This window comes from Sminthopsis crassicaudata, chromosome 6, assembly GCF_048593235.1.
Source record: "Sminthopsis crassicaudata isolate SCR6 chromosome 6, ASM4859323v1, whole genome shotgun sequence".
In the NCBI taxonomy this organism is placed as follows: Eukaryota; Metazoa; Chordata; class Mammalia; order Dasyuromorphia; family Dasyuridae; genus Sminthopsis; species Sminthopsis crassicaudata.
The window spans coordinates 117,553,185-117,571,303 of NC_133622.1; the positions used below are offsets into that span (position 1 = coordinate 117,553,185).

At 33.9% G+C, this 18,119-nt stretch overlaps 1 protein-coding gene across 3 annotated transcripts in view; it reads right to left on the reverse strand.

Moving 5' to 3' along the window:
* Nucleotides 1-1,116: 1,116 nt before the first annotated feature.
* The window catches only part of EGF (epidermal growth factor), a 148,597-nt gene continuing 131,594 nt past the window's right edge, over nucleotides 1,117-18,119 (reverse strand). For 2 of the 3 annotated variants that reach the window (XM_074275420.1, XM_074275421.1), the window contains 3 exons: nucleotides 12,889-12,994; nucleotides 4,470-4,575; nucleotides 1,117-2,191 (listed from right to left, as the gene is read on the reverse strand). In XM_074275420.1, the coding sequence (XP_074131521.1) occupies nucleotides 2,013-2,191; nucleotides 4,470-4,575; nucleotides 12,889-12,994 (391 nt within the window). In that variant the 3' untranslated portion in view covers nucleotides 1,117-2,012. The remainder of the gene's footprint in view (nucleotides 2,192-4,469; nucleotides 4,576-12,888; nucleotides 12,995-18,119) is intronic. The other variant, XM_074275422.1, reaches the window with a different exon arrangement.

Genomic DNA, 18,119 nt, shown 5'->3' on the forward strand with positions numbered 1-18,119 from the left:
AAAATTAATTTTATAATTTTTTTGATAGGACATATGCATGAGCAATTTTTTTTTTATAACATTATCCCCAAATTTCCCCTCCCTCCCTCTACTCCCTCCCCTAGATGACAGGCAATCCCACACATATTACATGTGTTACAGTATAACCTAGATACAATATATGTGTGTAAATCCAATTTTCTTGTTGCACATTAAGTATTAGATTCCGAAGGTATAAGTAACCTGGGTAGAAAGACAGTAGTGCTAACAGTTTACATTCAATTCCCAGTATTCTTCTCTAGGTGTAACTGTTTCTGTCCAAGTGAGTTGGATCTTCTTTATGTTGAAGATATCCACTTCCATCAAAATATATCTTCATACAGTATTGTTGTTGAAGTGTACAGTGATCTTCTGGTTCTGCTCATTTCACTCAGCATCAGTTCATGTAAGTCTTTCCAAATCTCTCTGTATTCATCCTGCTGGTCATTTCTTACAGAGCAATATTATGGTTCATAAGTGTTAATGAGTGATGTAATCAAAGCTCCTTAGCAGAAGGGAAAAGCAATGAAATTGGTTAATATAGACACTGTATAATTATCCCATGCCCTAAATGATTTAGCATGGGATTGAGAGTTATCTCTTTTAGCTGTGATAGCTATCCTTAGCTTGAATAATATGAATTTAATTAAATATGTACTTTTGAATCTTGCCTTAAGTGTAAATCCATCTGGTTTTCAATTATTTTAGAGATCTTGTCTCTTTAACATCAGCCTTAGCAACTGAATTAGATCATTTTCAATATCTCCTTAGATGCTGATTGGATACCCATAATCCTTATGTACAACAGAGATTTTTTCAGTCTTGTGGTTGGTTTATTTACATGTTGAATAATTAAAAATCATTGATTATTCTCCATGATAAAAATAAAATTTGCTCTGGATTTATAATTCTACATTATATACACTGAAAAACAAGCAAAAAATTTTATGAAAAGCCACCAAATAAGAACTCATTTTTTTCTTTTCTTAGAACTTGTTGAAAATGAGCCAACCCAACTGGTTGGGAAGGGGGGCAATGAAAATTAATTGGTCAAATGAGGCAGACCCACAATATGATTCAGAAATTAAAACTCTTAAAAGACTTTTTTTTTTTTTTTTTTTTTTTTTGCTGAGTTAATTAGGGTTAAGTGACTTGCCCAGGGTCACACAGCTAGGAAATGCTAAGTGTCTGAGACCAGATTTGAACTCAGGTCTTCCTGACTTCAGGGCTGGTCCTCTATCCATTATGCCACCTAGATGCCCTTGATTAAAGAGCTTAATCAACATAATTTTAAAATTATAATTACAAATAACAGGAATCTCTTTATCTGAAAAGATAGTCTACCTTAGACATGCTCCCAGACTCACTGTACAAAAATACCAGCAATAGTCCTTGCCAAAAATAAGATAATCATTTCCAACACTGGAATAGCTAAGTCACTTCACAGCATTAAGCTGGCTGGAAAAAAGTAAATATTCACAAGTTGTGTGAACACCCATGGATGAATCAATACATTTCCACTTCTTCTGATGATATGGTAAAGACAACCTTGTACATCTACAACTTAAGCCAACACTACAGGAGTAGATCCTCTCTTAGGTTTGTTCTTAATGAATCCCTTAGCAATTCTTCAGTGTCTTCTGATCTGCGAATGGAATAATTTGTGAGATTGCTTTAAGATGAAAAAAAGAAAATGGCTTCACGTTTGCCTCTAGCACAGTGACATTGAGATCCAAGTTTCTGGATATAAGGAGATAATGGAACCCCATTCTTTTTTCCCTTTGTTTTCCCATAGGAAATGCTTATTCCACTATTAGAATTTGAGGTTCATGAGACTGAAAATCTAGAAAGGATCTTAGAGTCCAAGCCCTTCATTTTTTACATCGACGATGTTAGTTTTCTTTTCCTTGGTTCCAAGTCCAGTTCCTTATTGAATCTTTTGCATTTGGCATAGCAGCATGTTTTGGATCTTTTGATCCACATGGTGTAGATAGTTAGCTGGAACAAGGAGATGAGGCTCTCTGCAGAGGACCTGAAGGAAGATGATGGGGACTTTCTTCTACTCTCTGAGGACCAAACTGGTCTGTGGATGGCTGATGCTGATAGTTTTGATCTTTCACCATCTCTTCTATGGTCTGCATTCCTCTATTCCAGGATTCCATCCACATATATCCTTCAGAGAGAAAAAAAAAACCCATAAGAAGTATCATTAATCAGATAAATAATAATAAATTAATTAATTAATAATTAATCAGATGATTAATCAGATAATATATGTGGTTTTTATATTTTTTTGCAAATTTGTTGCATTTACATATCTGCTTCTGCATTGGCTCTTTTGTGATTTGTTGTTTTGATTAACATAAATCTTATTTCACATAGATATATAATTAGAAAGAAAAGGATATTAATGGGCAAATACCATTTTAGTATTATTATGAAAATAATTTTGACCTTATGGACCCCCTGAAAAGGTCATTGGGATCTTCAGCATATGCTGACCAAACTGAGAACTACTCCAATAAAATCACAGGCTTAGTCCAAAACTTTTAACAAATTACTTATCTGAGTCTCTCTAAGTCTCCACCAATAGAAATGGAGCCCTTTGTTATTTTTTCCTCATCATTGTGATAGATTTTTACAGTTAGCCCACTCACTTCAACCCCTCCTCTTAACCATAAAAATATTGATTTTTGTGAGACAGTTTGTCACCTTGAGATACAATGGCCAATTGGGGTTAGAATCCATGGTCAAGTTAGCTACTAAATGTTACATTGTGTTTATTGTTCAGTCATTTCAGTCATGTCCAACTCTTTGTGATTCCATTTGGGATTTTCCTGGCAAAAGTACTAGAGTAATTTTGCATTGCCTTCTCCAGATCATTTTTCATATAAGGAAATTGAAGCAAATAGGATTAAGCGACTTGCCCAGGTCAGAAGTGTTTAAGGGACAGATTTAAACTCAGGTGAATTTTCCTGACTCTAGGCCCACCACTGCACCACCTATGTCCTAATTTTGTGATAGAAAAATATAAAAAGACCCTCATCTAATCCTTGTTTCTCCAAGTCATTTTCAGGAAAATTCATTTCTCTTCTGCCAAAGAGTAGATATAAGGCCAGGAGAAAACCAGGGTTAGTCTGACTCTTCTCCAAAACAGTGATCCTAGGAAATTTATTATAAAGTTTATTTGAATCTTCACTATGCCTTCTGCTCCTCAGAGAAGTGTGCTCATGAAGAAAGAGAGCAGTATTATTATTTAACAACAACTTTTCTTGGAAAGTATTGAATTTTATGATCAGCAAGTTAAATTTAAGATCCAGCAGTAACATGTTATTAAAATATAGAGAAGCACTTATAATTGTTAAAAGGGTAGTGTCTAAATGGTTACAGCTTATGGAATTTAGAAAACAGATAGAGATTCATCAAGTATATATTTCAGGAAGTTTCAGTGAGGTGAGAAGCAATAGTGGGGAGTTAGCATGGTTATGAAAGCAAAATGCTAATAAATTGAGGTGAGTCCAATGCACATTTCATAGGGAGGGGAACATTTTTCTTGGCTTAAAGTTTTTTGTCTGTTTTCTTTTCTGAAATCTCCTAAGGTAGTGATATTAGATAGTATTAAATAATATCCACAGTTATATGGCATATGTATAACACTTGATGTTAGAGAACCATTATTAATATATTATTTAGTTTAATAATAAAAAAGACTATCAAAAGTCCATAGATCAAAGAATATCCAGTCCTAACCCTCATCTGAAATAAATCAGTCCTGAAGCAATGTTGGGAAGGTATAAGTTGGTAAGGAACTGGGAGGTGGAGCTGGTGTATGGTTGACACTTCAGAAATAGGAGTAACTAGTTTTTAATCTAGTTAATTGTAATTTCATTGGCATGAAAAATTACTAAGTAAACTCCCTTTACTACTACTTTTCTCATGTGCCTAAATAGTTACACATGGCACTGAGACATTCAATGACTTGCTTGGAGTCTCCCAATGAATATGTATCGAAAGAAGGATGTCTGGTCTTTAAGGAGACCCCAAATCCCTTAAACTTACCTAGTCTTTCAGGAATTTTTAACAATGGGGATAACCAACTAATAGGACAAACCTCTTATGATTCTCTCTCATCTGTTTCCTCAGCACTATCCCAGATACCATCTCTAGCCCATCAGATAGACCCAGAATTAAACTAGAGGGAAAGAGTGGTTCTGGCAGATAGTTCTGCAATCAATAATTGTCTTTTGTGTGAAAATAATGCCTTTTTTGGGTACAGAATGGGTGGTAGGAGAGGATAAGAGATGAATCAAACTTATATTCTTCTCCCTTAATTATCACAATACAATACAATGTGTTGATGGTAATGTTATGTTAAATAAAAATGACTATTACTATAGTTAGACATGAAATCTTAAAACTATCACCCAATAACAATAGAAAGCCTTAGTCACCAGATTCAGGGGAGGAAGATTGATCACCATTTGTAGACTGACAGTCTGCGAAGTTCACCTGATGACTTCCAACACTGCATTGTGGTTGTTCCTTCACAACCAAAATCTATATAGAATGAAAAGCATATAAAGTAAAGTTACTTTTTTTTTTTCCAATTCTTTCCCAGTAAGCCAGTTTCTCTCCAAGGAAAAGAATGGCCTCATCCACTCTACAAGTATTATAAAGAAATATAAAAAAGACAGAGTTAACCATCACTCTTGTTTTTCTCTGTCTATAAAACAGCCAAATTTATAGTAAAATAGAACAGTTTTGTTTCTTAGTAACAGATGACTTACAAAAAAAAAACCTCAGAAGGCAATGAAATTCTTTAATTAGACAAAAAGTATTTTGTTTAAAAAATTAATAATTAAAAAATTTAAAAATAATTAAAATTATTATCTATTTCATAGGTAAGGTGGAGATAATAAAATAAATTAGAATAAAGATTCTGCTTAGTGGTTTTACATTCAAATTAGATGATGAAAGGTTAGCAGCCAGGGAAATGGAGGAAAGTTTTCAGAGAGCTGTAGCAAAGTAAAATAAGGTATGCATCTCATTAGATAATTGGATTTTTTTCTTGTGTTTTGTTAGCTGAATAAATTAAACCTAGATCCCCAAATGGGGTCAGGCAGTTTAATGACGAGGAAAGTAGAGAAAAGGCTCTTGAGATCAACAGGAAGAGAAAATTAAGTGGTTTGAGCTCATTAATTAATTGAATTCATCTCATGTCCTTATGCCTTTTGTTTGGGTTGGTTTCTTCTTCTATATGATAAATAAATTAAGGTTCACTTTCAAAAGGGATAGAAAACTACACATATGAGAAAAATACAGGAAATTATTTGGAGGCTAGTGACAACATCAGCCACTGAAAATAAATTTTATTACATTCACATTTGGACTCATATTTCACAAATAAGCAGTGTTCCTCAATTTCATTAATCTAACAGAATTAGCCAGGAAAGCTGTCTAAAAGAAGACACAGGTCTATGGCACTTGGTTAAAATGAGTATAGAGAACAAGGAGAATTTTTTTGGGACCAGGAGAATATGTTATGTTTCTTTCAGCCATTTCCATACAATACTAATCCATACAAAAAGTATGGATCTGGTGTATGGTTGACACTTCAGTAATTGGAGTAACTAGTTTTTAATCGTTAATTTATATTCTTAAGCTATAGGGACAAGAATTGTAATTGCATTGGCATGGGAAACTATTAAGTCTTCATCCTGGAGAAAAATGAAAGTTGGAGGTGTATATTTCTACTTTTCAGGTTGTCAGAATGTTCCTCAAAAAAAAATAAATAAATAAGACAAAACAGTTTAAAGGAGGAAACAAAAATGTAAAGAAGCAAAAGATAGTTTCTACCTTGACCAGAAATTAGAAAATAGAAAGGAATACACAGACTTCCATAAGACTTACATAATGGATAGGGACCTTATTTTGGAAGGCCTAGTTCAAGTAACACCTCTCAAAACGTACTACTTATTTGACTCTCATTCAGTTCAGTTCTTAATTCTTTATACTCCAAGCAACTGCCTAAGTTGGTAAGTTTCAGATAGTAACATTGATAAGGGAATGTCTTCACCAGGAATTTTCCATCAATCAACAAATACTCATTAGACACATATCATGAGACAAGTGGATAACACATGGATAAAAAGAAAGTCAAAAACAGTTCCTACCCTGAAAGAACTTATATTCTAATGAAAGTGACATAATGTCTTGAATATTATTTATTTAGCCAGCTTTGTAAAGGAAAGGTAATCTTAGAGGGGATAGCACTAGCAGTTGACGGGTCTGGAAAAGCCTCCTGAAGATGTAGAAACATTTGCACTGAGTCTTTGAAGGAAACAGGGATTCTAAGAAGCCTAAGAGATAAGGATGGAGAACATTCCAGGAATAAGGAATAGTTAGTGTAGAGGCACAAAGACAGAAGTTTCAAGTACAAGGGATGAGCTAGTTAGTATGTTTACATCACAACATGCTATACATGTGTAAGGTGTAAGAAGAAATTAGGGAGAAATTGCGAAGAAGGTAAGACAAAAGTTAAGAATAATTTTAAAGAATAGGTCTTTGCTTCTCCCTTTAAAAAGAAAATAAGTTGGTCTATCCCTGGAACAGGGAGTTTCTGATGCTGCAAGGAGAAGTAAAGTAAGTCATAGATGCCACAGATGAGAGTCTAGCCAATAAATGTCAAAGGATCAAGAGAAGAACTATCGTGACAGTGGTTAGGGATTCTCTCAGAACAAAGTAACCCCTTTGTTAACTGAATTAAAGAATAAAAACTCTCCATCTTCTGGGGAAGGAAAGGAAGACAAGTCTGGGAAATTAACAGCTGGCTAAATAAATAATATTCAAGATACAAATTTCTAAACCAAAACTTAAAATATAAACATGAGAGGCTCTTGTTCAGGGAAAGTACACTTCAAATGAGATTTAACAAAAAATGTTTTTGCTTGTGTCTTAAATTTCTAACTAAAAAAATGGTGTTTTGTTTTGTTTTGTTTTTTAATGAAGAGGGAGAGGGGATAATTGTCTATATAGATCAAACAAGTTTGGTTTTATCAAGGAGGAGGAAGAGCAAAAGAGACCAGTAACTCAAAGGAGATAATATCCATGTAGAGATCCATAAATAAAATCCATGGCCTGGGATGTCTATTTAAAAATGGAAGAAATAGAAGTAATAAAAGGGTGAATTAGAAATACTAATGCAAAAAGGTACATTTAATCTCTGATGACTAGAATTTTGCTTTGGAAAAGTGTTTCTTATTTAAAAGGAAATGAATAAATTATTGTAGTGGTATATTAAAAGTATATATTAAAAATATTTTATAGATACTAGAGTCAATAAAAAGTTATTTAATTATTGTGAGAATTTTTCTTTGTGAATTAAGTTTTTGCCAAGAGGAGAGTAATACCTTTATTTGCAGATGATATGATTATTTAGACAACCTCTGAGAGTTAATAAAAAAATTAATCATGACAATCAATGACTTTAGTAAAGTAGCAAGCTATAAAACAAATATTCAGAAGTCACCAACTTTTCTGTATACTATTAACAAACTCCAGGAGGAAGGAAGAGAGAGAAAGAGAAATTCCATACAAATTAGCTATTAAAAATCTGGATATTAACTACAAAGTTATCTTCAGGATTTATAGAAATACAGCTGACTCAACAGAAAACGATGTAAATAATAGAAAAGTCATTCTTTATTCATAGCAGAGAATATTAATAAATACATTACTGACATGAAATTATAGGTACAGTTCTATACAAATCAAATTACCAGGAGATTATTATCTAGAACTAGACAAAATAACAAAAGTTATTTGAAGAAACAAAAGATCAAGAATTTCAAAAGAAATAAATTTTAAAAGAGGATCCAGATGCAAAGACAAAATGAAAAATAGGTTTCAAATCTCAAAATTTAACTATAAAAAAATAAATAACAAACCCTTGGTACTGGTTCAAAAATAAGAATATGAATGAATTAGACTAGACAAGCAAGTCCTTGAACCAAAACAAATGGATCACACCAAACAAAAAGTAGATCAATATTCAAAACTCCCAAATACAGACTACTGGAGCAAGAACTTCCTAGACAACTGCTGGGAAAACTAGAAAATTGTCTGGAAGAAAATTGGTTTGCATGAAAATCTTATATATAGATATCTCAATAAGTAAAAAGCAGATAAGCAACCAAAATATAAAATATCTCATAAAGAAAATTAAATGATAATTTAAAGAGATACCTTTCAGAACTATATATATAGATAGATAGATAAATATAGATATATACACACATATGTGTATATGTGTGTATATATGTGCACATAATATATATACACAGTAAGTAATATAATGTAAAGTAATATATATGTGTATGTGTTGTACATATACACACATGTGTATGCATGTTAGAATATAAGGTCCTTTGGAGCAGGGATTATTTTGCTTTAATTGAACTATAGTTAGGAAAAGAATTCATGGACAAGCAAGGCTATAGATCACAAAGGGCAAAACAAAGAATTCTAATTATGAAAAAGCAAGTTTTTTTGTGTGAACAAAATTGCATGTAAAGGATAAAAGGAGTAATCAAGTCAATAAGGTGGGGAGGAACCCTCTGTATCAAATAAGTTTGATGACTGATATCCAAGATATTTATAGGGAATTGCCATAAATATATAAAACTAAGTTTTTCTTCTCAAAAGGTAAGTCTTTAAAGAAAATCAACACTAAAAGTCAGACTCAGCAAATCTATGAAAAAAAGTTCCAAGTCACTAATTACATGAAATGTAACTTAAAATAAGTCTGTTTACCTAATATCCATCAAATTGTCAAAAAATGACATAAGATAGAAAAATTCAATGTTAGTGTGATTTTAGGTAGTCAGATAATTGTTGGTCTTACCATTCTGGAAAACAGTTTGGAATAATGAGGGCAATCATTAAATTATTCAAATTCTTTGATTCAATAATTCCATTATTTGCCATATACATCAAAAAAGATCAAATACAAAAAGATCCCATACATAACAAAATAGATTTTTGAAGCAGTTCTTTATTCCTTTTAAAATTTATTTCTTAAGTAATCACCTTTTGTATATTAAGTTCTTCCAATAGACTATAAACCCCTTGAGTATAGGAACTGTTTTTAACTTTATATCACCAGAATCTAGTTGGGGCACAACGGATAGAATGGTAGAATTGGAGTCAGGAAGACCAAAATACAAATCTGGCCTTAATCAGATTAACTGTGTGAGCTGAGTAAATTATTTAACTTTCGTTTTCTCATCTGTAAAATGTACATAATAATACCATCTAAGACTTATGAAGATTAAAGATATAATAATTGTGAAGTACTTAGCATAGTGCTTAGCACATAATAAGTACTTAATAATTGCTTGTTGGATTAGATTTGTCTTAATCAAAAAGGGAGAGTGGAAGAGAGAAGAGAGAAACAAAGTAGAGGGCTATCACCTAGAGAATGGGTGTGCAAATTGTAGTAATGAAACGAAATGAAATATTTTTGTGCTATCAAAAATGACCAAAAAAGTATTCTGAGGAAACGCATAAATTCATGCAAAGTGAAATAAACAGAACCAAGAAAAAAATATATATATACATGTATATGTATATGTATATATATATATATATACAAAAAAAGAAAATTATATTTATCTAGAAGAGACAATGTAAGGATTATTGGATTTCCTGAAAACCATGATGAATAAAAGAGTCTAGACATTATATTTCATGAAATCATCAAGGAAAACTGCCCTGATGTCCTAGTAAGACTGCCCTGAAATCCTAAGGGTAAAATAGCCATTGAAAGAATTCAACAATTACCTCCTGAAAGAGAACCCAAAATGAAAACTCCAAGAAATATCGTAGCTAAATTTCAGAATTGTTGGATCAAGGAAAAAAAATATAGCAAGCAGCCAGAAAGAAAAAATTCAGATATTAAGGAGCCACAATCAGGATTATTCCACACCTAGAAGGTTCCACCTTAAAGGATCAGAGGGCCTAGAATCTGATATTCCAAAAGGCAAAGGAATATGGATTACAGCCAAGAATCAACTATCCAGATAAATTAAGCATTACCTTTCAGGGAAGAAGATGGACATTCAATAATATAGGAGAATTTAATTTATTTCTGATGAAAAGACCAGAGCTGAACAAAAAAAAAAAAATTATCTCCAAATACCAAACTTTAAAAAAGTATAAAAAGGTGAAAAGGAAAGAACTCTTAAGAACTATATCTCTGTTATGGGTATACTTAGAGAGTGCAGGTATAATCTGATTTTACTGTGATACTATAAAAAAAGAAACTAGAGATAGAAAGGGGATTGTACTGGAAAAAAGAGGAAAATGGAGGTAAAATGAGGGAAATTACACCTCATAAAGAAGCAAAGAAGCCCTATCATGATTGAGGGAAATGAGGGAGGGGAATGAACATTGTGTGAATCTTATATTCATCATTTTTTATTCAAAGAGAGAAAACTAGATATATTTGATTTCACAGAGAAACTTCTCTCACCTTATAGGGAAGTGGGAGAGGAAAGGGGGAAGGAAAAGGAGAGACTAATAGAAGGGAAAATAAATAGTAGGGGAAAGAAATAAGGAAGGGGGAGGGGCTGTAAAAGGGAAGGGCTGTTTCAGGGAGCTGGTGGTCAGAAGCAAAATACTGGGGAGGAGGGAAAGGAGGACAGGAAAGAGAAAAGCATAACTTGGGGTAACATAACTTGGGGTAAATAAAATGGCAGGGAAAAAGAATTAGTCATTTTAATTGTGAATGTGACTGGGATAATTCTCCCATAAAACATAAGCGGGTAGCAGACAGAATTAAAAGCCAGAATCCTATAAAATGTTGTTTACAAGAAATACATTTAAATCAGAGTGATACATTTAGAGTAAAGATAAAAGACTGGAGTAGAATCTATTATGCTTTAGGTAAAGTAAAAAAAAAAAAAAAAAAAAAGCAAGGATACCAAATCCTGATCTCAGATCAAGCAAAAGCAAAAATAGATCTAATTAAAAGATCATAATGCAAAAAATTACATGCAATAAAAGTCCAGGGGTAAATAGGCCAAAAATTAATTGGAAACTAAATAATCTAATGAATGGGTGAAAAAACAAATGATAGACAAATTAATAATTTCATCCAAGAGAATGACAATAATGAAACAACATACCAAATGATTTGTGGGATGCAGCCAAAGCGTTTATTAGGAGAAATTTTACTTGCATAAAATAGAGAAAGAGAAGATCAATGAATTGGGCTTACAACTAAAAAAGCTAGGGAAAAAAACATATTAAAAATACTCAATTAAATACCAGATTTGAAATTCTGAAAATAAAATGGGAGATTAATAAAATTTGAAAGTCAGAAAACTATTGAATTAATAAAACTGAGTTGATTTTATGAAAAAACCAACAAAATAGATAAACCTTTAGTTAGTTTGACTAGAAAAAGGAAAGAATAAAATCAAATTATTAGCCTCAAAAATGAAAAGAAAGAACTTTCCACTAATGAAGAGGCAATTAGAGCAATAATTAGGAGTATTTTGCCCAACTATATGTCAAGAGATTTGATAAACTAAGTGTTGGGCATTTTAATGGATATTTCCTTCCATGTCAACAACAAACCCCTGGGTCAGGCTAATCAACCAATTATAAATATTAATTTCTTGTCAGAAATGTTATTGAACTAAATGACCTTTGGTTTCTCAATATGTTGAAATATTATTAAGAAGTGTGGCATAATGGTAATAGTTCTAGATTTAGAATCTGAAAATCTTGGATCAAATCTTGTTTTTGTTATTTTCTATCCATGTATCCTTGGACAAATGATCTGATCTATCTGGGTCTCAGATTCATCAACTAAAATGAAAGGGCTGGATTGGATGGCCTCTAAGGTTCCTTCCAGTTCTGTATCTATTTAAGTAAACTGTATTATCTACATAAAGAGTTTTCCAATGACACAGAGTTCTCTGCTTGCAAGAAGCTAGAGGAAGTGCTGTGTGCTTTCCTGGAAAAATCAACTAATAGTGATATAACAATCACTTCATGTCATTCATTTCCTTAATTCAGAATTTACCCAACTTTCCAGTGTCTTGAACTAAGCCAACCATCATTCCCTGTTTGTGGCAGCATCACATGTAAGCAGATGAAAAATCCAATGTCCAATAATGAAAGGAGATTAACAGAAGGTCAAAATGAAAACCCAATGGCTAAACAAGATGTGGTATATGATTGTGATAGAGTATTATCGTGCCATAAGAAATGCCATAAGCAGGATGATTTCAGAAAAAGATTGAAAAGACATATGAAGACTAAGTGAAGTCAGCAGAACCAGGAAAACATTGTACACAGCAACAGCAATATTACACAATGAAGAATTGTTGTTTTAGCTATTCTCAACAACACAATGAGCCAAGATAATCCCAAAGGGCTGATTATGAAGTATAATATCTGTCTCCAGAAAAAAAAAAAAAACAACAACAAAAAACTAAGATTGTTTAAATATAGACTGAAATAGTTTCTTTTTATATATTCAAGTCTTGTACAAAATGATTAATGTGGAAATGTTTTACATGATTGCATATGTATAACTTATATCAGGGAGTGGCAAAGGGGAGAAAGAGATAGAATTTGAAACTCAAAATCTTAAAAATAAAATCCAAATGTTAATAATTTGTCTTAACCTGTAATGGGGGGGGAGAGATAAAATATATTAAATTTCAGAATGAAAGCTCAATATTCCAACAGTTACTTAAGAGAGAAGTTATTAGATGAGTAATCAAAAATGGATTCTTAGTGACCTTTTGGTTCTCCCTACTTCCTTCTATTGCCTAATCTTTTTGAATATGCAATTACCCAAGGTTTGTGATTAGGAAGCATCATGTCTTCTCCAAGGGTACTGGCAACTATGGATTCCCCTGTCATCTCAGAGGTTGGATTCTTCTTATGGAGCTTCTGAGTCCTGTGACAAAAACAAATATTGGGACTGAAACACCATTCCAACCAACCAATTCAAATGGAGTCACAACTTTGTTGCAATTTAAATAATTGCTTAGAAGCTCTAATGTTGTCTTCTCTGTTAGAATATAAGTTCTTTAGAGGGCAAGAATTATTTTTTGTTTTTTGGCATTATGTCCTCAGTGCTTAGCATAGTGCTCTTTAAATAAATAGTTGTTGGCCAATTGACTTTGTATCCTCAGCACTTAGGATTTAGAAGCCTTCCCTGATTCTGCTCCTACTCCTACTCATAGTTTCTTTAAAAGAATAGGCACTTGGTAAATCATTGTTCTCAGTAGTCAAGTAGCATAGTGAATTTGCAGTCAGGAAAACCTTACTTCAAATTCTGCCTCATACGCTTACTAGATATATACCCCCATGGGCAAGTAATTTAATTTCAGTCAGCTTCAGCCTTCTATGCAATGGAGATGATAGTGATGTAACATAGCTTCCAGGGAAGAGATCAATGATTTTGAGGACCCCATCCTTGGAGTGCTATTGTTCTAACAATCTGTCAATGATTGTGAGGATCTTCTGGCCTAGGAATGTTGTAATGTTTCTTTCCTTAGACTTTAGGGAAGATATATTAGTAATCCTGAGAACCCCTGACCTTACAGTGCTATTGTTCTGGTAACGTCTGTCAATAATTGTAAAGTCTTCTGGCTTGAGAATAGTTCTACAAACATTACTGAGTGGCATACAGATAATCTGTTGGTCAGTGATAATCAAGTTCTTGAGACTACTCCTGAATAAGACCACCCCTCAAGCTTACCTGAAAACCATAAATAACAAATAAATAACATGAAGCTCTGATCCAACTCTGTCCTATAAATCTATCTCCTTGCTTCAGGCTCCTTGCTAACCTCTTCTAGAGCTCAGCCTGCTTCACTTGGTGTTATAATTACAATAAACTTTGCCCCTTGACCTGTGTTCAAGCCTACAAATTCTTTTAAGATACCTTATAACACCAGTCTATGACCACAAACTTTTGAGATCCCTTTTCCCAATCTCAACATTTGTTGGCCCATACAGGAAGAGTCTGGCTTCCCCTGCCTTGATTCCCTCCTTGTCAAGGTAAGCCCCCCATTTTTTTCTCCCACAATCTTATATCTGGGACACCCTAAGCCACTGGGAGAAGGTTTGTCTGGGTTGTGATGAATTCCATGCTCACCAAGTTTTTCTTGACTGGGGATGCCCAAACTAGGAAATTCTTGCAATTTTCAGCAAAGTTCCTAGGAAATCTTGCCATCCTTTCACCTTCTCTGGGATGCCAGGGAAGATGAAGTGCTACAAGAAAGCTTTTGGCAAAATTTTATGACTTTGGCAAAGATGGGACAGTCCTCTTTCATGTCATTTTGTCTGTCTGCCTCTCTGTGCAGAATATCTGTGTTATATTTGTTCTATGAGTTAGATTTTATTATCTGGAAAGATTTAAAACACAACCAACAAAAAGAAAAACAAAACAAAACAAAACAAACCTCTATGATGTAGTTAGAATACTGGGAAAATTTCTTTAAAAAGACTAACATTTTTTTCTGTGGATTTCAGCTCTGGCCAAGCTGGGGGCTACACAAAAAAGTTAGCTAATTAAAATTAAAATAACATCTTAGTAGATTCTCAAAATTTTAAAAGCAATGATTAGGAATTTTAGCAATTAATCATTTTGAGATTGCAAGAAAAATTCCTGAAACATTGGGATAATTCCAGAAATTTATCTGATTCTGGAAGAAAAGAAAGAGGATAAAGAAACCAGATAAGTAGAAACTTTTTGCTAACCTTTCCTTGACTCCTTTCTTGTCTGGAGTCCCTTTTTTTGCTCCTTTTGGAAAGTATCCCAGAAGGTATTAAGGGGCCCTCTCCACTCTACTCCCTGGAGTGGTCCTGAGTGTATCATTTGTACAGATTGCTAACAAGATTAATGTAGCCCAAGTTCCTCTGTTTTCTAACTCTTCTCATCTCAGATTAAAACTCAAATTCTGCCTCACCTGTAAAAATAGGGGAGCAGCCATAGGGACCCCATACAAACTTGCCCGAACACCTCCCCAACTCAGCTTGGGGGAATGAGGATGGAATAGGGGGCAGGTTCCATGGTCAGCATTCCCTGAGCCCTGGTTCCTGAAACTAACATCAAAGGGATATCCTGGCAACAGTTACCCCAGATTTCTGCAGGTTCTGTCCAGGTACTATCTGGGAAGAATTCAGGTAGCCCAGGCACCACCTGAACGGCAATGTGAGGTAAGAAAGCCAGTCAGACTCTGCATTTGGCAAGACCACCATTCTCTGTCTCAATTGTAGATATGGATCAGCTATGTAATTTATGATGAATTATTTTATCTCTGCCCAGTTTTCTGATTTGTAAAGAAAAATAATAGTTGTTGTGAAGATCAAATGATTGCAAAAATGCTTAGCATAAAATATGCTACATGAATGTTAACTGCTATATTAGATATAATTGCTTCATAGTTAATAACTTTATGGGTTTTTTTAGATGTGACCAACTGATAAATGATTTCTATATATGTATAATGTAATTTGGAAATTTGTCTGAAATATGATAATAAAAGCAATTTTAAAGGAACTCTAATTAAAGTCCACTAAAGGGATAAGTAAACTGTAATCTATTTGCATTGATAGGGTTAACAGAAGAGGGTGGGACTACTTTATAAACTCTAGTTATCTAGAGTCAGACTTCCAAGGGCTCTGTCAATAAAAATTGGCACATTAACCCTTTTCCTGGCTCACAAAAGAGAAATAATTTGTGTAAAGTGGAAAATAACTAAATGGCAATTCAGTTTATCTAGAACATTTAATCAGAATTTGGGGAATCTCATTAACTAAAGTTAAGTCAATTTTAAAAATCTATTCTATCTCAATTTTAAGAATTGTCTTGTTTTCTCCCTAAAACAAAAGGGAAACTTATTTAAGTGAATAGAAACTACAGTTCTGACTATTTGGCCATTACTTAGGAAAATTCTAAAAAAAATTAAATTACTTGGAGTTATTATCATAAGTTAACTTGGAGTTAAGTCTTATCAGTTTGCCTCCATATATGAGGTGTGCAACACCTTTCTTCCTTTACGAGTGGGGGTAGTGGCGTATGATATGTCATGTAATTGTAATTATCCTTGGGAATAACTAACTAGAAAGCTACTACAAAACTTTACCTGAGGTACCAACTGTGTACCTAAAGGACATGCTTTTCTTTGTAAAATGGGTTTTCAATTTTATTTTGATGTTTCTGAGGGATCTGTTAAAAGGAATGGCGCCGATTGGAACCCTCCTCAACCTCTCTAACACCTTTTAAAGATTATGGTGCTTGCACCTCAGGTCATCTCAGTGTTCCTTTCACCATGTATAATAATGCCACTGCTTCAGACACTGCCCCCACACCTTCAAGGAAACAAAAGCGGGGATTTTGGGGAAAAAATTCTTTGGTATTTATCCTAGGAAAATCTGTTTGGATGAGAGGCACTCATGATAGCCTCATTTCACCTGACCCCAGCCTTCCTCTGGGTGGGGTTCTTGGCCATTGTTTCTACTCACCCCTATACTAATTCAATTTATTATTATTATTATTATTATTATCTCATATTTGGCCCCTTCATTTTATTTTCATTTGTTAATTTTTTTGCTGAAGCAATTGAGATTAAGTGACTTGCCCAGGATCACTCAGCTAGGAAGTGTTAAGTGTCTGAGGGCACATTTGAACTCAGGTCCTCCTGTCTTCAGGGCTGTTCTCTATCCACTGCACCACCTAGCTGCCCCTGGCCCCTTCATTTTTAACTTGTTTGTGAGATTTGTTTCCTCCAGGCTCAAAGCTCTGAACTTCCAACTATTTGTTCACCCTAAGTACCTGAGCTAACTGATTCTAACTCCCAGCACCTCTCTGAATGCTGCTGCTGCCATCTTCAAGGTGCATGCCTCTCCTTCCCCAATCCAAGCCCCAGTAGGCAAAGATAGCTCTGTGCCCCTTATCAGCATGAAGCAGCTCCAGAAAATAAGATCTTCATCCCTTTGTCCCAAATGAATTTGTGGTACAAACTGCTTGAGAGGGGAAAATGATATAATATAGCTTCTAGGGGAGACAGCAATGATTTTGAGGTCCCCCAAACTTGAAGTGTTATTGTTCTAACAATCTGTGTCAAGGATTGTCAAGGGGTCTTCTGGCCTAGGAATGTAGTAATGTTTTTTCCCTAAGACTTTAGGGAAAATATATTAGTGATCCTAAGAACCCCTGACCAATAGACCTATTGTTGTGGTAATCTGTCTGTCAATAATGTAAAAGTCCTCTGGCCTAGGAATATAATATTTCTTCCCTTAGATTTTAGGGAAGATATATTAGTGATCCTGAAGCCCTCTAACTTCAGAGTACTATTGTTCTGGCAATCTGTATGTCAATAATTGTAAAGTCTTTTGGCCTTAGAATAGTCCCACAAACATTACTGAGTGATAGACAGATAGTGTGTTGGTCAGTGATAACCAAGTTCCTGAGATAATTGTGAATAAGATCACCCCTCAAACCTACATGAAAGCCATAAATTTAGCAAATAAGGAACATGAAGCTCTGATCCAACTCTGTCCTTTAAATATATCTCCTTGCTTCAGGTTCTTTGCTAACCTCATCTGGAGCTTAGCCTGATTTAATTGGTATTATAATTACAATAAACTTTGCCCCTTGACTTGGAAATGGATTCAAGCCTGCGAATTCTTTCAAGACACTTTGCAACACCAGTCTGTGACCCCAAACTTTTGGGGTCCACTTTCCCAACATCAACAATAGCATCTATCTCTCATGATTATTGCTGGAGGCAAATATTAGGGTCACAGGGTATATAGCTAGGATATATCTGAGGCCAGATTTGAATGCAGGTAAGTAGCAGAATAGACCTGTAGACAGAAAAACCTGAGTTCAAATCTTGCCTTAGATACTAATTAGCTGTATGACTCTGGCCAAGTTACATTATATCTCTCTGTCTTAGTTTCCTCAAGTACAAAATTAGGATAAAAATAACATGTACATCTCAGGGTTCTTGTGAAAATCAAATGAGGTAGATGTTTGTAAAGCATACAATACATATTTAATAACTACT